This window comes from Moschus berezovskii, chromosome 12 (genome assembly GCF_049115385.1).
Source record: "Moschus berezovskii isolate FMDL1 chromosome 12, NW_MosBer_1.0, whole genome shotgun sequence".
NCBI classification, from domain to species: domain Eukaryota; kingdom Metazoa; phylum Chordata; class Mammalia; order Artiodactyla; family Moschidae; genus Moschus; species Moschus berezovskii.
The window spans coordinates 76,056,637-76,078,410 of NC_142471.1; the positions used below are offsets into that span (position 1 = coordinate 76,056,637).

General features: G+C 45.3%; 1 protein-coding gene across 3 annotated transcripts in view; it reads right to left on the bottom strand.

Moving 5' to 3' along the window:
• XPNPEP1 (X-prolyl aminopeptidase 1) overlaps positions 1-19,617 on the bottom strand; it is a 51,631-nt gene extending 32,014 nt beyond the window's left edge. Inside the window, exons 1-3 of one of the 3 annotated variants that reach the window (XM_055424692.2) lie at positions 19,478-19,609; positions 13,419-13,507; positions 7,675-7,799 (exon numbers count right to left, since the gene is read on the bottom strand). In XM_055424692.2, coding sequence (XP_055280667.1) covers positions 7,675-7,799; positions 13,419-13,507; positions 19,478-19,509 — 246 coding nt within the window. In that variant the 5' untranslated portion in view covers positions 19,510-19,609. Of the gene's footprint in view, positions 1-7,674; positions 7,800-13,418; positions 13,508-19,477 lie in introns of all 3 variants that reach the window. The other 2 variants (XM_055424693.2, XM_055424695.2) reach the window with 2 other exon arrangements.
• Positions 19,618-21,774: the final 2,157 nt, after the last annotated feature.

Consider the following 21,774-nt stretch of genomic DNA (forward strand, 5'->3'; position numbering starts at 1 on the left):
ATGGCATGGCTAGCTCCTCATCTTTCAGGTCAGATGTCACCTTCACAGAGAAGCTCACTATCCAGCTCCAGTAGCCACGCGGCCTCTAGGTTTAGCACGTGCTCTCCTTCATGACTCTTTCATGCTTTTTCTGTATCATCCTGCCCACCAGAATGTAAGTACAGGAGATCAGGGTGTTTGTCTGTCTTGTTTGTCACTGTCCCTGAACAGGGCACAGGCCCACAACCAATACTTGTAGAATAAGTAAACAAGCAGGAAGAAAGATGAACCTTTCTTCATACTTAAGACTTTAGCCACCTCTTTGAAAATGGAGAAAGAGCTCCAAGGCAAGAAATGGAGGTGGCCTCTAGAAACTGGAGAAGACAAGGAAATGGATTGTCCCCAGAGACTCCAGAAGTCGCCAGCCCCGGCTGATTCCAGCCTTCCACACCTAGAAGATAATAAATGTGTGTCATGGTAAGCCACTAAGTTTGCTACAGGAGCAACAGGAAGCTAATGCTTTGTCCAACAGAAGACGACCAGAAGGAATTATAAGTGGGGTTTTGAACTCACAAGCCCTAGGGTATGGCAGGTAAACTAAAAGAGTAAAGCGGGACAGGGGCTGCCTTTTCTAGACAGCAGCTCCTACTCAGCTCTGATTCCTGTCATGCTGCAGTGTGGGCTCCACCTTCAGTATTTCAGGAGAGGCTAAATAGATGTATGTTCGTGAGACACCATCCCATTTTTAAATGTTGGCATCTAATTCAAACAATGAAATAACGCACAGCCAAATAAAGCATATCAGTAAGCTACAGGAAAAAAAAAAAAGAAAGAAAGCAAGCCTCAGCCATATCTCATAATCCAGCTCACACTTGCCCCTTTCCACAAGCTTTCTGACCCACCCAGCTTTCAGAGACCTCCCACATCTCTGAATTTCACAGAACCATCCCATTGGCATTGATCCATGCCGTCCACCTTGGGTGATGATAACAAATAATACTGGCTAAGACTGACTAGTTGCCAGTAACTATCTTCATTCCCCCTAATTCTAATCTTAACAACAGCTCTGGAAGGTATCATCCTACCCACTCATAGGTTAAAAAAAAGAAAAGAAACAGCAGCTCAGAGAAATAAATTACTTACCTCCCCAAGACACCACTGCTCTAAAAGCAGAGCTGAGATCTGATCTCAGGTCTCACATTCCAAAGTCCATGCCCTTACCACACTGCCAAGCAAAATCTTTTATTCTGTATAGAGACTGCATATCTGGTGTGCACAATTGGATTATAAACTCTGAGGGAACAAGGAACACAGGTATGACCCCCATTCACCCCTACTTTCATCAACCACGTGACAGATGATTCCCACACCCAGGAATCAAACCTGTGTTCAAGCCTGGCTCCCCCACTTACTGGCTGGGTAAACCTTAAGGTTCAATGTTTCATCTATAAGGCAGGGATGATAAAAACACCCATGTGGGAGGGTTGAGGTGTGACATAGAGCAACTAGCACATGCTAAGCTTTTGATAAACTACAGCACTTACTATTATAGACCAGATGATGAACTAGACTCTATGGGAAACATAAGAAAATATCTTCTCAGAGTGGACAGTCCAGCAAACAAAATAAGACAGGTGTCAGTGAAATGTCAGCCCTAATAATCAGCACATAAACTAAGCTGCATATGCAGTATGGTATCTGCTATAGTTTCAAGCTCAGATGTGCTTTGAATCCTTCAGGCCAAGCTGAAGTTAGACCTGGCCCATCACAGACAGGTGAGGAGAAGCAGCAAGGTAACACGGGGAGGGGTGAAAGTTCAAGAAGGCAGAGAAGCAGAGGTTTGTGGCAGGACAGCGAATGATTAGCCTGACTGCTGAGGCAGAATGTTCTAGGGAGTGGCAGCAGAGATTCCTGGAAAGGCAGGCTAAAGACAACGGTCAAGGACTTCAAACACCACACTTAGAGGCTTGAACGTTCTCCTGCAAGTTCTAGATAGAGAATAAAGTTTCAAGAAGGGGGTAGTGATGTGACGAGAGCTGGGTTTTAAGAGTGAGCAACATGGACACATGCAGACTGAACAGGGCAAGCAAGGAGATGGTTGGGTGCCATGGTAAGCATGACTACAGTTACGTGAGCCTATGCAGGGTGACATCTGCACCCCCCCACTGGCCCCTTCACCTCCATAAGCCATAAGCCTGGCACAATGCCTCAGATACATGAGGTTTTCACACAAAAAAAATGAAACCGAAAGACTAAATGGCTGTGTGTGCACAGGAAGTCCCCGAGTTCAGACTGTGAACAGAGATGAGAACTACTAAACCCCAAATACTGAGGTAACATCCAGTCCTCAGCATTTTCATCTCTTTTAAATGAAACCAAGTCAAGGGAACAGGAAAAACACTGGATAGCTGTCCAAAGAGTCAAAGATACCCTTTCCCTACTGTACAGTCACTGAAAGTGGTTGGTTTCCCATCTAGGACTTCATTTCCCAGACCCCCTTGCAGCTAGGTGGGGTCACGTGACTAGTTCTCACCAATGCAAAGTGGGTAGGAAGTGCTGTCTGGGTCAGGGCAATGCAAGATGGATGTGCTCTCTCCATACTACTCCCCTTCCGCCAGCTGGAATGGTGGCATCATAGGATGGAAAGTGCCTGGATCCCTGAATCACCCCTCTTCCTAGTGGAAGAAAGTCACCCACCAACCAGAAGCACCCACTCTGGACTGGCACAGGAACGAAATAAGGCTCCACAGCACCGAGTCACTGCAACTTTGAGATGTGTTCCCACAGCAAACATTACTCCAATTAAGACAGTGGCTGAAATCACTATGGGATAAAAATCACTACCTCCACCCCAGGAGAGAGCCTATTTAAGAAATAAAAAACAGGAAGCCAACTCTGGGAGGAATGGGAATAGAATCCAAAGAGTTTAGGAAAATCTGATTCATGTCTTCCAGAAGGAGGAACCATAAACACAGCCAAAAACTCAAGTTGGCAGAGTCAGCCCCGCCAGAACGTGATCTTTTGACTAAGCTGTGCCCAAAAGCAGAATGAGAGGCCTCACAGAAGGAGAGGATGAAGAGTTCAGATTTCTCAAAGGTGGTGCCAATGCAGTTCTGGCCCCAACCAATGACTCTCCTGGTTTGAGTGCCCACAAATCCCAATATTTGACTTCGACAGTACATGAAAACACCCAGATTACAAGAGAGAAAGGACACATCCTTGCTGTAAAAGTCCCTCAGGGTCCAAACTCATTAACACCATAACCCTTGTTCTGAATTTAAAAGAAAAATCCCTTAGAGTTGCAGAGGACAGAAAAGAGCAGAACCCTGGAGCGCCAAAACCTTGCACAATCATGCATTTGGGGTGCATATTCTCTCCAGCAGCAACAGTGTGTGGGTGTATGCATTTCTGGTCTGGAAAGTACACAAAGGACAGAATTCAAGATGTGTCTTCCTTTCTCCAACACCCTCCCTCCCCTACCCAGAGGAGAAATTCCATCAACCCAGAATCTAGCCTGAAAGGAAACAGCTAGGGACAAAAGCCCCAGAGAACAGCAGCCTCTCTATCACTAAGGAGGCTGCTGCGGCAGGTCACACGCAAAGCCAGCCCTCCTTGCTGTCCTCAAAGTCCTGGCACGGACCCAGGCCCCACTTCACAGTCATCCCAGCTTTGCCCTTCCTCTTCACGGACCCAAAACAAGAATGTGGGGCTTCTCATTTCTTTCTGTGGATGGCACCACAAACCCTCCCAGTCTCCGAACTCCCCCATTCCCTCATTCATCTGCCTGCAAGGTTCATAGTCTATCTACTGCTGCTGCTGCTGCTAAGTCGCTTCAGTTGTGTCCGACTCTGTGCGACCCCATAGACAGCAGCCCACCAGGCTCCCCCGTCCCTAGGATTCTCTAGGAAAGAACACTGGAGTGGGTTCTCCGAGTCTATCTACTGCTTCTCCTCTAAATCCTTCCCTTCTTCCCTGCTCCTAAGGACATCACCGAAGTCCAGGCCATCTGCACCCTCACTCCGAGATCCTGCAATGACCTCTGAATAGGGCTCTCAGTTCCCAGTGTCTGCCTTCTCCAATCTACACTGAACACTGCTCCCACTGACTGATCGCATCACCCTCTTGTCCAAAGACCCACAGTGGGTCCCTGCTACATTTAAATAGGAATGTGAACATGATGCAGTTCCATCATGCAGCCTTCCTTACCCTGCCAGCTTCAAATACTCTCTCACACCAATGAGCTCAGTATGCACTTTACCAAAATCTGTGCTGACCATTACAGTAGCCCCCAGACACATATAGCTACCAAGCACCTGAAATGTGGCTAATGTGACTGAGAAACTAAATGTTTAATTTTATTTCGTTTCAATTAACTTAAATTTTAAAACTTATGCTCAAGACTCCATTATTATAAATTTTTTTAAGTATGTTTGGAACAACTTTGGCACCTAAGTCCACTTTTTCAACTGCAGATCTTATGAAATCTAAATACAGATCAAATATTTCCAATGAACAGTCCACACTTAAGTTGAGATGTTCTATAATAAAATAGATACTGGAATTTAAGACCTAGTATAAAAAAAAGAATGTAAATTATATCATTGATGATTTTTATACTGATGATGTGATGAAATGACAATATGTTGGACATACTGGGGTAAAAAAAAAATTGTTTCACTGTTTCTTTTTACTTTTTTTCCACCATAAATATTAGAATTGTTAAACTACATACATGCCTCACATATTTCTATTGGACTGACTGAGTTCTTCCCTATGACATTTACTAGTTGAACTTTGTGTTAGATTTGTGACAGGGGCTATCTACTCTGTAATCTCTTTAAAGGAACATTTCCCTTCATTCATCGCTATAATAGTAATAATAGCAATAATAATAGCAACAAATATAAAGAGACTTATTAGGCGACAGATACACTTTAAGCATTTATATCTGTTAACTCATTTAATCCTAGTTAACAGCTCTAAGAGATAGGTATGTCACTATCCCTTTTTTGCTGATAGGGAAATTGAGACACAGAGAGTTTAACTAACACTTAGGAATTTGAGGTAACTAATTTGAGATCACCGACTCTGTGGACATGAGTTTGAGTGAACTCCGGGAGTTGGTGATGGACAGGGAGGCCTGGTGTGCTGTGATTCATGGGGTCGTGGAGAGTCGGACACGACTGAGCGACTGAACTGAACTGAACTGAACTTGAGATCAAGCAGCGAGTTAAGTGACAAATCTGGCACCAGAACCCACAGTTTCTAGAGCCCATACACATACCAATATGCCAACTGCTGGCCCTCTACTTAGCCAGTACCCAATACTTAGCCCTGTTATGGCAGTCAGGAAACAAACAAAACACAATTTCTCCTGCCTGGCAAGGCTGATGGCTAGGCTACAGCAATAGAAATGATAGTCAAAGATTAGAAAAGAAAAATGGGGGGGTGCGTGTGGTGAAAGAGAAGAGGACAGCAAGAGTCCAAGAATATAAGTTTATGAGCCTAAACAGTAACTTCTGCAACGAGAGTGACAGCTAATATCAAGCAAGCTTAACTTTCTGTTTTCAGGACATTGCTGGAAAACACGTTTTTCCGCCATTAGAGATTCAGCTTTCTTATCCATGGAGGGGCCATCCAATTCTGAAATTCCAGACCCATTATAAGAGATGAAACGCTGAGCGGAAGCCTGGAACATCACCTGGTGTTTGGCCAGTGTCACTGCCATTCCCACAGTTGAATAAGAAATTGCTTTGGGCCTATTTGTTGTTATTTAGTCACTAAGTGGTGTCCGGCTCTTTGTGACCCTATGGACTATAGCCTGCCAGGCTCCTCTGTTCATAAACAGACAGATTTTATTCTAACTTCAGGCAAAATAAAACTGAAACACCAACATGACAAAGTTTCCATACACTCTTAAGTGGAAAAACCCTTCAAAGGTTGAAGCAAGTAATACTCACAGGTCACATCTTTCCATACAATGAGGCCTCACGTGGAGGTGAAGGTTCATAAACAAAGCAAAACTATTAGGAGTTTGGCTGGGGCTCCATGACAGCTTGTGAGACTCTTTGAAAGGAGAGACCCAATTTCAGACAACAGTGTGCAAGGCTGTGAGGGTTAATATTAGGTGGCAACCTGACTGGGTGAAGGGATTCCCAGATAGCAAGCTGGTAAAACATTATTTCTGGGTGTGTCTGTGAGATTGTTTCTGGAAAAGATTAACATTTGAGTTGGCAGACCCAATAAAGATCACCCTCACTGAAACACAGGGGCAGCATCCAATCCATTGAGAGTCTGAAGAGAACAAAAAGGTGCAGGAAGGGCAAATTTGCTCTCTCCTGTTTGAGACGAGACATCCATCTTCTCCTGCTCTCAGACTTCAGCATTCCTGGTTCTCAGGCCTTTGATGTGAAAACATCCCTGGTACTCTCTGCAAGCTGAAGAACCAGGAAAGCCAGATGTGTAATTCCAGCTCAAACCGAAGCCAGAGAACCAAGGGAGCTGATGTTGTGTGCGCTCAAAATATCATAATCTCTCTTTCTCTGCCTCTCTCCCCATATGCACGGGTTTGGTTCTGTCTCTCTGGAGAACATTACTGACACAGGGATTACAGAAGACCCTAAACCAACTGCTACATGATGTGCTCCACCATCCCGCCCAATACTGAGACAGGACACTTACAGTCAAATCAGTTCAGGGCAACTGTTTGATGCTTGAAAGGCAAGAGAATGAAAAACACCACTGATGAATCCAGCAGAGAATCCATGTGACCTGAAGCCCAAGTCCAAAGGCTGAACTCTGTCTGGGACAGACAGGAAGCAGGTAAGGGCCCATCAGAAGTACCCAGGCAGGGGAAGAAGAAAGGAGCTCCCTGAGGAAGAGGCCAAGGCCTGTCCTTCTTAAACGGTGGGATGCCCACCTCCCTCTGCTACCTACACTCCTCAGGCCCAACTTGTGCTAGCTATGCTACCTCCTCACGTTCAGTCCTCAGTCAAGACGAAAGATGAAACTCTGGTTCCTAGGAAGTTAGTGAATCCTGTTCATCTAAACAACAGAGGCAAATGGAAAAATTCCATGCCCAAACCCCCACCCTAAATCCCACGTCTCTATCTCCCCACTGCCTACTAAACTTAACATTAATGTACCCAGCCACTACGCCTTCCACATCCAGCAACCCCGTCCTGCCTGATCTTCTGCTTCTCCACTTAACACCTGCTCTCCCACCTCCTCCTCCAACCTCTCAACCACTTTCACTTGCCAAATCCTCCTCTTCAGCGTCCTTTCCTCTTTAGATTCTATTCTCCCCTCTCTCTCCTCTCTTCAAGGAGCAAGTTCGAACCCATTATCGTATAGAAACTGCTACTGAAGATCAACAGACAAAGGAATTCCCTGGAACACTGAGTCCCCTGCTGCACTCTGAAATGATTGGAAATTCCACAGGTGTTTAAATCTGGAAAATGCTGAATATTTCATCTGCTCCTTAGAGTTACACAGTGCACCCTAGTGTATCAAAGGCTCTGAGAAATCCTATAGTTAAGAAACTGTTCAAATGGACACAGTTCCCTGTGCCGATCCCTGGCGGACACACTTAGATGTGTGACAACTAGAATCCTAGAGTACAAACACACTAGGGGCCGAAAGGAGGAGATAGGAGGGGTTGATGAATCCCATCACCAGCCCATCTCCACCCAGTACCTGGTGGGCGTCTCCCGATGGGATGATGTAGGCCTGGATTGGTTCTGTCACGTACTCCAAGTTCCTCATGGCTTGTCTCAGCTGCCGAAGCAGCTCTGAAGTTACCTTTGGAGCCATTCTGCTGTCTGCAACAACAGGAGAGTTTGTTCCAAAACCAGTCAGACTGCCCCACTTAACTCAATGACCAGCTGAGTTCCAGAGAGGTATGTTGTATAAAAACTGATGATCTACACTGAAACACTACGATCCTCCAAAGTCCATAGTTTACCCTGGAGTTCACTGTTGGTGCTGGACATTCTACGGGTCCTGACAAATGTATGATGACATGTACCTATCATTATGATTTAAGAGTTTAATAGTTTTCATTGCCCTAAAATCCTCTCTGCTCAGTCTGTTCATCCTTCCTTTCTCTCCTCCAATCCCTTGGTATGACTAATCTTTTTACTGCCTTCATAGTTTTGCCATTTCCAGGAAGTCACATTCTTGTAATCATACAGTATAAAGCCTTTTCAGATTGGCTTCTTTCACTTAGCACTGTGGATTTATGACTTAATAGTTCATCTCTTTTTATTGCTGACTATTATTCCATTGTCTGGATGTACCACAGCTCATTAATATTTATCCATTCACAAACTGGAGGACATCTTGGTTGTCCCCAAGTTTTGGCAGTTTTGGATAAAGCTGCTATAAACATCCATGTTGCAGGTTTTTGTACGGATGTAAGTTTTCAGTTCCTTTGGCTAAATACCAAGGAGCATGACTGCTGGATCATATGGTAAGAAGATATTTGGTTTGTAAGAAACTACCAAATGTCTGCTAATGTGACTGTACCATTTTGCACTGCCACCGTTCACAAATTCAAGTTCCTGCTGGTCCACATCCTAGCCAGCATTTGGTGTTGTCAGACTTGTGGATTTTACCAACCAATTTTTCAAACAAACAAAAAATATTTGGCTTAACCAAAAACATCCTAATGCACCATCCTTTAAATAATGGAGAGTTATATTGAGGCCATTATACTACAGGTTATCTTTTAGAATTTACACCCTGGGGCTTCCCTGGTGATCTAGTGGTTAAGAATCCACTTGCCAATGCAGGAGACATGAATTCGAGCCCTGGTCCCAGAGGCTCCCACATGCTGCAGATTAGCTAAGCCTATGTGCCACAACTATTGGGCTATTGCTCTAGTGCCTGGAAGCCACAACTGAGCCCATACGCTGCAACTACTGACGGTCATGCACCCTAGAGCCGATGCTCTGCAACAAGAGAAACCACTGCTATGAGAAGCCCATGCACTGCAATGAAGAGTAGCCCCCTCTTGCTGTAGCTAGAGAAAGCCCAAGTGCAGCAAGGAAGACTCAGCACAGCCCAAAATAAAATAAATCAATAAATCTTTTAAAAAAAGTTTATACTCTGACTCATTGTAGCATATAGTCTGCTAGGTATGGATCTTTTTTTTTTATTTTGGTTCTTTTTCTTTAACAGTTTTATCTGGCGCTTCTCCATCACTACCACTACCTTGGGCTATAAAAGCCTCAGTCTTTATGGTTATCTCCAATAGATTCCCCTGCTGCTGCTGCTGCTGCTAAGTCACTTCAGTCGTGTCCAACTCTGTGTGACCCCATAGACAGAAGCCCACCAGGCTCCCCCACCCCTGGGATTCTCCAGGCAAGAACACTGGAGTGGGTTGCCATTTCCTTCTCCAATATGTGAAAGTGAAAAGTGAAAGTGAAGTCGCTCAGTCGAGTCCGACCCTTAGCGACCCCATGGACTGCAGCCTACCAGGCTCCTCCAACCATGGGATTTTCTAGGCAAGAGTACTGGAGTGGCTGGCCATTGCTACATGATATTAATCTTGGGACTCACTGAGAAAGTGCCCCATCTTATTCATAATCTGCAAGGGCAGCTTCAGTTACTAGCCTCAGGGCTCCCACTCAGAAGTTTCCAAAAGACAGAAGTCTCCAAAAGAAAGAGACACCAGAAACGGTCCTATTCATGAATCAAACATGTCCATGATCCCTGCATTACAGTCACCTCTGAATACTTTTCAGAGGGACATCCTTTCCTTTTGTCTGTCCTACTGAGCCTATAATTTCTTATGTACATGAAAAAAAGGGATCAGAAGCATCTAATGACCTAAATTTATATATTAATACCTCCACTGGGTTCAAAATAAAGCCTATTGTGACTTCACAAGCTTGCCAGCATCTGAAAACTTTTTTATGATGTCTTTCGGGGTTTCAAAATAAATTTGTCCTTCTGAATCATATTTCTGTGCAATTTAATATTTTTAAAAGTCAAGCAAAAACATAGACATCCTTTGGAGCAGTATTCCAACCTTGGTGGCACATGAGATCTACCTAGGGAGGAGTACAGCCTGAGCATCTGGAATTTTAGAAAGCAACTATATGACAGAAACCAGTATATTTTCTTTTGACATCATTAATTTCCTCTGTTCTTCCAAATAGAAGAATCTGACTTCTGTTTGGACACATCCTGACTTAAGGATTTTGCTGGCACTGACTAGGTGTTTATTGTGCTGACTGTAGTATGGATTAATATTATCAGTTACTGACTTCATCAGTAAAGTCAACAGACCCAATGGCAAGCACAAAATCTTCAGTTACAGGTGGCACTAGTGGTAAAGAACCTGACTGCCAATGCAGGAAACATAAGAGACATGAGTTCAATCCCTGGGTCAAGAAGATCACCTGGAAGAGGGAATGGCAACCCACCCCAGTGTTTATGCCTGGAGAATCCCATGGACAGAGGAGTCTGGCTACAGTCCATAGGGTCACAAAGAGTCAAACGCGACTGGCATGACTTAGCACAGCAAGCACACACTGAAAACCACCGAAGGCAAGATGGAGCCGGTCAAGGACACCTTTGCTTCCTGGTCACCACGGCCTGCTTCCTCAGCATACAGTCACCTTCATCACCATCTCTCGCCTCATCAATACATTCCTTCTCCAGACTGGCCTCCCTGAGGATCACCAGCATCCTCAGTTTCACTCCACTACAGGGGCATCTTCACACTTTCCTCCACAATGCCACCTGCCACCCTCACCATATTAACATCTCCCCTGAGCCTGCCTTCCTCATCCTTCATCCCCCTCCCGTTTCGTCAGTGTCCTCGGTCTGATGCAGACACACCTTTGTCATTTATAGAAGACTCAACGAAAAGATTCCCAATACCACAGCCAGAAGATAGGATGGCTGTGGCTGAGGCAACAAATGGGCTGCGGCCATGGAGGCAGCTATCACGGAGATGGATACAATCAGAAAAGGTGGCTGCAGAACAACAGGCCTTACAAGTGAGTGAGTGGGTGAGCAGCTAGAGTTGAGGAGGAGACAAAGCAGGTACAATTACGAGACCCGACCACTGAGGCGGCAGCAGCAGAAATGACAGTCACGATGGAGGAGATGAAAATCAAGGCTGGTGATCCTCATAGGCTAGTTTTTATGAGGATTAAATGGACTACCACATGGAAAGCATTTAGAAACAGCACCTGGCACACAGTAAATGTTGTGTTCGCAATTACTAGAGGCAGATACACAATTAACGACAATAACTATGAAAGCAATGTGAGAAGTGGTGAGAAATGGTGGACATATTGCTTCTCTTTAAGGCAGAGGCCATGTCATCTTCATCCCTGAATCCATGTATCTAGCCCAGCATCTCATACACGCGTAAGCTCACTCAAAGATGGCTGAATGAGTATCACAGCTCTGTGCCTATCTTTTCAGACTCAACATAACAGTGATGAATCTTCTGTGAAAGAAAGCTAGGCTCCTAGAAGATGCCGTATTTTAGCATCTGCTCATTCCACATCCCATTACTTTTCAGAAACGTTAGAAGCAGCCAAGAGCTAATCAGGGTGTGCAGAGACGTGGGGAGCCAAGAACAACAAACCTCGTGCATGATGTAAAATTAGCCCATACATTGCCAGGTATTTTTAAATCATGCTCTAAAAAGAATGACTCATTTGAAAGTCTCTTGCATATGCGGGTCTGCTTTTAGAAATAAGCTCCTAAGCCTTCAACCTTTATCACAAACAAGACTTTTCACTGCTTGGAATTACATGAAGAGCACACCCTATTTACCTCACTGCTGACTAGAAGAATTTAACATGCCAGCCTGTGTGAAAGCACCATGCACGGCAACTGATACACTGTAGAAGCTCAAGAAATATTGCTTCAATCTGAATCTGAAGCACCAGCTGGGATTCCTACATGTCTTGTGATGAGAATAGAAGGGGCTGGTTTACTCCAATTTCATCATCCTAGCATTTTCACAGATGCCAAGCTGCTCCTCCAGCACCCACAGCTTTAGAGTTTGTTGCTCTGTCCCACTGCTGAGCAAGGGCCAAGAGCTTTACATACATTAGTGGTTAATCCTCATAATAATCCCCGCCCAGGGAGGTTCAACTCTTCCTATTTCACAGATAAATAAACAGAAGTCAAATACTTGATGACCCAAGTAAAGTGGATCATCAGGACAAGGACCCAAGGCCTATCCAATTACCAAGCCCATGCACTGATACATCTCTTATCTAGAGAACATAACAGAAGCGGCTCTCTTAAAGCAATTCTAAGACCAAAGGAGTCAAGTGGGCTCCAGTTTCCAGCTGGAATTCACAACCTCGGACAACTGAAGCTCCTTGAAGCTCTATTTCTTCATATGTAATAAAAAGAAAGAGAAATTCTCACCAAACTCTAAATCCAATGGTTCTATCACTTTTCCCTTTCCTACTTCCTCTTCTGCTCATTCTTTCCTCTCCTTCCTCCTAACATGGCCCAAAACGTGTTGGACACAGCTACATTTTTAAAGAAAAAGGACCTAAAACTGCATATAGTTACAGCATTGATCTTCCAAAGAGAGATCAGATTATGGTTTCTAATGTGCTTCGTGGGATTGATCTTTTTCAGTCAACTAGAAGGAAACACTGTAGTTCTCCTGAGTAGTCCGCAGAAAAGGGACTGGAAATACAGAAATATACCACTTTTTTTTGGAATTTGGGTTTCTGGCAACCCAACAATATAACTAATCAGTTCTGGGAAGAGGATATGGTTCCAGAAATTTTTCCCCACAGGATTTTCCTGAATGCCTGTTCAATTTATAAAGCACAATAATACATTATAACGGGGGCAGGAGGAGAAGGGGACAACAGAGAATATGGCTGGATGGCATCACCGACTCGATGGACATGAGTTTAAGTGAACTCCGGGAGTTGGTGATGGACAGGGAGGCCTGGCGTGCTGTGATTCATGGGGGTCGCAAAGAGTCAGACACGACTGAGCGACTGAACTGAACTGAATACATTATAAACTTATTTCATAGTCTTAAGATGAAAACTGAAAGCCAATCTCTAAAGATGTCAATAAATTATATTAGAAATTAGAAAAATCAGACTAGAACTTTTTCAATAACAACCTATCTCTACCACTACTACCACCATCACCACCACACCGAGAACAATGAAATCAAAAACCATATCTCTCTACTTTCTACTGAAAAAAAGTAACATATATATGTGTATATAAATAAAATACACACAATAACCAACAACCCAGGAAGCCAAAAGACAAAATGGTTTTTAATTTCCAGACATACATCCCCTCATCCCTAGTCACGATCAATTATTAATCCCTTACCCTCGCTTCTCTGTCAACTTGGTGCTGAAGTAGAGGAATCTAAAATCCTTCCAAGATGTTCCATCTAAAGTAAGAGGCAAAATTATTACCTGTTTCCACACCTGGGTCTCCTGAGTATGTCAACTCGTTAGGTTCAATTATTCTTAAATTTTTCAGCTGAAAATCCTGGTAATTTGCCCTAAGGAAGAGAAAGAATAGGCTATTGCAGACTTTGACCTCAGTAAACGTGGCAAGGTTTAGTCAGAGAGGAACATCAACTTGACTTAGCAATTTTCCTTTATGAGATGGAAAAACTCTCACCCCAATATCAGTGATGAAATAAGTAAGCTTCAGATAAAACATCACCATGGCAGGTAAATCTCAATCTCAGTCTCTAATTCATGAATTTTCTTCCACTATAAGCAGATCCTAAATTCATACAGAAATGCAAAGAATCCAAAATAACCAAAACAATCATGAAAAAAAAAACAAAGTTGAAGGATTTAACCCTTTCTGATTTCAAAATTAATAAAACTACAGTAATCAAGACAGTGTGGTACTGGCATAAAGATAGACTTATATATCAGTGAGGGCTTCCCTGGTGGCTCAGTGGTAAAGAATCTGCCTGCCAATATAGGAGACATGGGTTCAATCACTGGGTCAGGAAGATCCCCTGGAGAAGGAAATAGCCACCCACCACAGTATTCTTGCCTGGGAAATCCCATGGACAGAGGAACCTGGAGGGTTACAGTCCATGGGGTCTCAAATGAGTTGGACACAACTTAGCGACTAAACAACAACCAGATCTACCTCCTAAGAAATCTGTATGCATGTCAAGAAGCAACAATTGGAATGAGACATGGAACAATGGACTGGTTCAAAATTGGGAAAGGAGTATGTCAAGGCTGTATACTGTAACTCTGCTTATTTAACTTACGTGCAGAGTACATCATAGGAAATGCTGGGCTAGATGAATCAAGCTGGAATCAATAGTGCGGGAAGAAATATTAACAACCTCAGATATGTAGATGATACCACTCTAATGGCAGAAAGCAGAGAAGAACTAAAGAGCCTCTTGATGAGGGTGAAAGAGGAGAGTGAAAAAACTGGCTTAAAACTCAACATTCCAAGAACGAAGATTATGGCATCTGGTCCCACTGCTCCATAGCAAATAGACTGGGCAGGCGGGGGGATGGAAACAGTGGCAGACTTTATTTTCTTGGGCTCCAAAATCACTGCTGATGGTGACTGTAGCCACAAAATTAAAAGATGCTTGGTCTTTGGAAAAAAAGCTATGACAAACCTAGACAGCATATTAAAAAGCAGAGACATCACTTTGCCGACAAAGGTTTGTATAGTCAAAGCTATGGTTTCCCCTGTAGTCATGTATGGATGTGACAGCTGGACCATTAAGAAGGTGAGTGCCAAAGAATTGATGTTTCTGAACTGTGGTGCTGAAGAAGACTCTTGAGAGTTAAAGTCCCCTGGACTGCAAGGAGATCAAACCAGTCAATCCTAAAGGAAATCAACCCTGAATACTCATTGAAAGGACCAATGCTGAAGCTGAAGATCCAATACTTTGGCCACCTGATCCAAACAGCTGACTCATTGGAAAAGACCCTGATGCTGGGAAAGATTGAGGGGAAGAGGAGAAGGGGGAAACAGAGAATGAGATGATTGGAAGGTATCACCAACTCAATGGACATGAGTTTGCGCAAACTCTGGGAGGTGGTGAAGGACAGGGAAGCCTGGCACGCTGCACCCCATGGAGTTGCAAAGAGTAGGACACGACTTAGGGACTGAACAACAGCATCAACCTCTAGTGGAGAAAAATACAGTCTCTTCAACAAATGATAATGGGACAAATGGATATCCACATGTAAAAGAAGGAAGGTGAACTTCCACCTTCACACCATATACAAAAATTAACTCAAAATGGATCACAGACATAAATGTTTTCTTAGAAGAAAACATAGACATAAATCTGCCTGACTTTGAATGTAAAATAGTACAGTAGCTTTGGAAAACAGTCCAGCATTCCTCAAAAGATTAACTACAGTCTTAGCCTATGACCCAGCAATCTCACTCCTAGGTACATACCAAAGGAAACTGAAAACACAAGTCCACATAAAAACTTACACACAAAGTTCATAGAAGCATTATTCATGATATTCAAAAAGTAGAAACAACCCAAACATCCATCAATTGATGGATAAATAAAAGTGGTCTAAACATACTGCTGCTGCTGCTGCTGAGTCGCTTCAGTCGTGTCCGACTCTGTGCGATCCCATAGACGGCAGCCACCAGGCTCCGCTGTCCCTGGGATTCTCCAGGCAAGAACACTGGACTGGGTTGCCATAAGTGGACTATTATTTGGCAATAAAAAGGAATAATTACTGATATATGCTACAACGTAGTAAAGCTGGAAAATATTTTATGCTAAGTGAAAAAAGCCAAAGACGATCATACACTGTATGATTTCGTATGCAGTGTCCAAAAGAAACAAATCCATAGAGAGAGAGTAGGCAGTGGTTGCTTAGACCTAGGGTGGAGCTGGAAATAAGGAGTGACTGCACTGTGTACAGGGCTTCTTCCAGGGAGGATTAAAATGTACTAAAAACTGATTCGTCTAGTCAAGGCTATGGTTTTTCCAGTGGTCATGTATGGATGTGAGAGTTGGACTGTGAAGAAAGCTGATCGCTGAAGAATTGATGCTTTTGAACTGTGGTGCTGGAGAAGACTCTTGAGAGTCCCTTGGACTGCAAGGAGATCCAACCAGTCCATTCTAAAGGAGATCAATCCTGGGTGTTCATTGGAAGGACTGATGCTAAAGCTGAAACTCCAATACTTTGGCCACCTCATGTGAAGAGCTGACTCATTGGAAAAGACCCTGATGCTGGGAGGGACTGGGGGCAGGAGGAGAAGGAGACGACAGAGGATGAGATGGCTGCATGGCATCACCGACTCGATAGACATAAGTTTGGGTAAACTCCGGGAGTTGGTGATGGACAAGGAGGCCTGGCGTGCTGCGATTCAAGGGGTTGCAAAGAGTCGGACACGACTGAGCAACTGAACTGAACTGAAAAACTGATCATGGTAATAATTGTACAACTCTGGGAATATTCTCAAAACCACTGAATTGTACTTTTTAATAGGTAAATTGTGTGGTACATGAATTATATCTCAATAAAGGTGTAATATTTTACAAAGTAAAAAACCTCTTTTCCTTGGACAGAAAACAAGTCACATTCTTACCTGGTTTCCCTTGACTTCATATACACATTTAAAAGACAGTGAGCCAAGGAAGTCAATTTCTCTACACACTCAAGTTTAACTGGTGCCAGTGACTGGTTCACACACAGGACAAGAGAGCTGGAGGGAAACTATTCAAAAGCAGCCCTATTCATTCACTTTACATGAAAAGAAACAACTCGCCACAGGCCATAAACATTAGAAGCTGCAAAGACAAGACCAGAAATCAGTCTGACAGGTGATGTTCCCAGAGAACTTGAGTTCAAGCACTCTCTGTCAGCATCACCAACTCCATCTTCCTGTAAGGATCAAAGGAGCCACAAAGCAGCTAAACATTACAACAATCATGCTCCTGTCATATCCTGGTCTCTGCAGAGGCCGAAATCCATCCACCCTTCACTTACTTGGACAGACACATCCTCTGGCTCTCAGAGCAAGGTTATCATTAAATGTTAGAGCTAGAATATACCTGAGGGATGATCCAACTCAGCTCCCACCTCTAGAAAGAAACTGAGAAACAGAGATCAACAAATTGCTCAAGGCCTCAGCGCTATTTGACGACACAGCTAGTCTAGCACTAGAGTCTAGGCCTCCCAAGTTTCACTTCAGTGCTCTTCTCCTGCGCAGGACTTCTTCAGCCTGCGGCTGTTGTTTACTCACTATCGTTTCTGACTCTTGCAACCCCATAGACGTGCAGCCTGCCAGGCTCCTCTGTTCATGGGATTTCCCAGGCAAGAGTACTGCAGCGGGTTGCCATTTCCTTCTCCAGGAGATCTTACCCACCCAGGGATCCGAACCTGTGTCTCTCGCTGGGCAGGAGATTCTTTACCACTGAGCCACCTGGGAAGCCCCTTCTCCAGCCAACACCTTCTCAATGTCATGACGGGCCATGAGATGAGTAAGAGGAAAGAAGCATGCACAGAACTTCCTATTCAATCTATTTATAAGATGGTTATGGCACATTTTAAAGAAATCCCAGCAGTGTTATTACCCTCCCCATGCCCCGAGTCCAGGATGAGAATCACACATGTATATCACTCAGGATGGGGCAAAACAAGGCCCAAGATGCTCAGTCATGCCCTGTAAGGTGAGACAAGGGTAGAATGGAACAGGTTCTAGGGTGAAGAAGTAGGCAATGTTATTTTTGCCTACCCAGAATCCAACCCTCCCTCTTTTGGTCAGAGCACCTTGGTTTTCCTTCTGAAAATGTCTCTTCTCCACTTTCAGCCCACAGAGTTGGAATGAGTCTCACCTGTTCACCCACCAAGTTCTGGGATCCAGGCCTGCTCAATCCACCCTTCCAAACCAGCGAAGGACATAGGATCAATCCATCCTTCCAAACCAGCAATGGACATAGGATCAAATCAGTCCAATGAAAATCAGACTTGGAATTTCTGCTCCAACCATTAGGTAAAAGGACCCTATTTCTGCTGGGGCTGTCAGACTACAACTGTCATAACCTGCCAAAGGAGAAAGTCTGCCTGACAATGAAGCCAACACTAAAGAAATCAGAGCCAAGAAGTGCAAGAGAGAAACCAAGTCTGAAGATGGTGTGGCCACCTGGACTCAGCTGCACTAGAAGCTGGCTCAACCCCTTAATGAAGTCAATTTGAGTTTAGTTTCCATTATCTAAACCAAGTCATGTTTACAGTGATAGCACTCAAATTCTGCCATTAGGGGAAGTACCTGGGGCAAATGGCCCCCCTTCTCTCAGCTCTCAGCGGCCTCCTGTGTGAGGTAAAGAGGCTCTCTCAGTTGATGCCTAAAGACCCTTCTACCCCTAAAATGTTGTGAGTCTATGAAACCAGCAAAGACCAACTTGGTCCTCAAAGGCTACTTCTCAGCCCAGGGCCCTAACTCAGGCTGCACTTGTCTGAACTCACCTCCAGCACTTAATACACAGGCAGCTCCTTCCCATGCAGGTTAGCGACACATCAGACACCCTTTCACAAGGTGGGTAGGTTCTCTACTCATCCCTAACATGCTGTGGCAAGGCTAAGTTCAACTCAAGGTCAGCTTGGGATCCGTCCACTCACAAACACCAGCACAAGCCTTGGTCTGTGTTCAGCAAGTGAGTCTGCCCAGGCTGCGAAGCCTATTCATTCAAGTTTCAGCTGGTTAGGGAATGGCTGACCTCATGTGGATTGCCAGGGTGCTTGGCTTCTGACCTTTGTGACCCTCAACTTATTTCTCAGCTTCCTCCCATTTTGTTAGCTGCTCTGATAAGTATTCCCTGGGAATGGTGGAAGCACAGGCTGCAACCTGTTAATGTGAGACCAGGGGATTATCCTTCTCACCTCCCTGAATCCAGGGAGAACCCAGGGCAGGTTACTGGTGGGACTTTCCTGGAGATTATGCCCAAGTATTATTCCCTAGCCTCTGAAAACACTTGTGTGGGGAAGGGCCCGCGGTTGCCTATCCTTGTGGCGGTGACAGATCAGTAAGGTGAATTGCAGGTGTCATTCTGTCAGGGATGTAATTTGAGGATTAGATTCCCAGGGTAAAGGAGCGAGGGCAGGGGCTCGCCCGCCTCCCCGAACCCTGAGAAGAGCCAGTAGGGGTCAACTTCCTGCCAGAGCGGGCCTTCTCACCCGGCCGGGGAAGGGGCGGCGATGTCCACCACCCCCTCGGGCCGATCGCCGCAGCTCCGCACACATACACACGTCCGGGGACCCGGCTCGGGCTGCCTGGGGTGCCAGCGACCGCTGGAAACCAACCGGAACTTGCCCGGCTGCATGGTTCCCCCGCCGTGGCCTCGCTCGAGGGGCTCCAGCCGGCCCCAGCCGGCGCCCGACTGCGATGGGCCGCCCGCAGCTCCTCACCCGCTTGTCCCTGCCCTCCGGGGTGCAACATGCGTGCCCAGGCCCGGGGGGCCGCGCGCTGCCCAGACGCCGGATCCCCGGCAGAGCGCCCTCACCTTACTCGCGGTGCCTTTCTGGAGGCTGCCATTCGGCGGTGACGTGCCGGGGCCCACGTCAGTGGAGCGCAGACCAGCTGATCGCCGGCGGACCTGCTGGAGCAAAGGGAGCCGGCGCGCTCGCCGGGCCGGCCACGCCCCCTGCCGGCCACGCCCCCTCTGCGGCGTGCGCCCGCGCCGGGGCCCCGCCCACCCCAGGGCCCGCCCCCTCACCCTCCGGCCCGCCCCGCCCCGCCGAAGCCTTCCGCGTTCCCATCCCAGCCCCGGAGCTGCTTTCCTCGCGGCTAGTGAGGAAATGGGGGCCGTGCCGTGGCGTGTGCTTTCGGTTCATTTTTCTCGCCATTCCCCAAAGAGGAAAAAGAAGGGCTTTGTCTTCCGAAGGGGCTGCAGCGGCGCGATGAGCTGCCCTTCAGGGATGTTCTAGCTTTTAGGAGGAGGACGTGCCCAGTTCTGAAAGTGCTTCAACACGATCTCACTTTCTGAAGCGTAAGCATATTCCCAAAATCAATTATACAGGCAAAAGCCAGCTGCTCACTCCACTTGGATAGCTAATAGGCATCTCAAACTTACGTCCGAACGGCACTCCTGGCCCCACGCACCAAAACAGAACTGTGCTCCCCCAGTCAGTGGATAGATCTTGGAGGTATCCTTGCCTCCTCTTTCACACCCTACATCCAGTCTGTCAGAAAATTGTTTTGGTCCTGTCTTCAATACAAATCTGTAATCCGACCTCTTCTCACTACCCCGACCTGTCCCCCCTCCAGGTCTGTGTCACTACCTTCTCACCCTTGTGATTGATTATTCTGGCTTCCCTAATACCACCAGCACCTGCACAGTCTAGCCTAAACTTACCAGCCAGGTCAGTCCTTTCACATCTGAGATCATGTCCCTGCTCTGCTTAGCACTTTCTGTTGGTTCCTCATTTCATTCAGGGTAAAAGCTCTGCTTGATTTGTCCCTAACCATTTCCTTCTGTTCTCACATTGCTCACTCAGCTCCAGCAAAACTGACCTCGTTGCTTTCTTTGAAAAAATTGGGTACACTCATGCCCCAGAGCCCGTGGACTTGCTCTTCCCCCAAATATCCAGGCTCCCTTCCTCACCCTTTCCCTCCTCTTGCCTTCAAGTCTTTGCTCAAGCATCACCTTCTCAACAGACCTACCATGCTCACCCTATTTAAAATTGTAAACTCCCCCGCCCCCGCAAACTCCTAATCCCCTTACCCTGCTGTTTTTTCCACAGCACTTACTACCTTTTAATATGATAAAATATATATGTATGTGTATATTGTATTCTGCCCCCACATTATACACACACACAAGCACACACACACGTCGTAGCCATTAGTGCAGAAATGGTGTCTGTGTTAACAGTGAACAATACCTGACGTGTACTAAGTTCTCATTACATATTTTCTGCTTGAATGAATGTCCCCAGAATGTGCAGTACTCAAGGGTAGGGATAGTGGCTCTCTTGTTCATTGTTATGAACCTGGTGATTAAACCAGCACTCTGAACAAAGTCAGCACTTCAGAAATATTTGCTAAATGAAAGCAATCCACACCTCTTCCTTTGACCTTGGTGAAGCCCTGATACCTCTGTAGCAATAGTTCTGCTGCATGCAAGAGCTTGGAGTCCTAGCTGTTATTCAGTCAGCATCTAGACGAGCTAAATTAGGGCCTGAAGAAAAAGTATAAAAGAACTAAAAGATGTGGCGCCTTGGAAAGTAGCAGATGTCTGTTTCATTTCCCCAAATTTATGAAGCCAAAAAAAAAGATTGTAAATAAAATGACTGGTTCCAGCCCACATCTGAAAGATGGTAGGAAAGATCAAGTTGTAAGGAAAAAAAAAAAATAGATGTCAGAGAGACAGATTAAGTGGAACCTAAAGGGAGCAGGTATTTCATAATCACATCGCCTAGAGTCTACTCAAGATTTATCGCATCTGGCTTTAGGGGAGAAAGAGAAATACTTTGTGTTCTCTGAACCGGATTTGAATTTCTGTTTGCAGGATAACAAAGCATCCCTCCCCATCTTGAATTTCTTTCAGGAGAACCTCAGAGAGAAATTGTTGAGCCGAATCATCAGCAGAGGGTGAGAACACTGGGGTCATGTCAGGCCCTCCTCCCATCTCTGAAGTCCGCACATGTCTGAAGAGACAGAACAGTCACATTTAATAATACTTACTTTGTGCCTTGACACAACTACCCAAAGAGTAAAAGACTATCATCCTCATTTTACTGTTGAGGAGACAGATTTGCAGAGGTTAAGTCACTTGCCCAAAGTCCGCAAGCTGGTAAG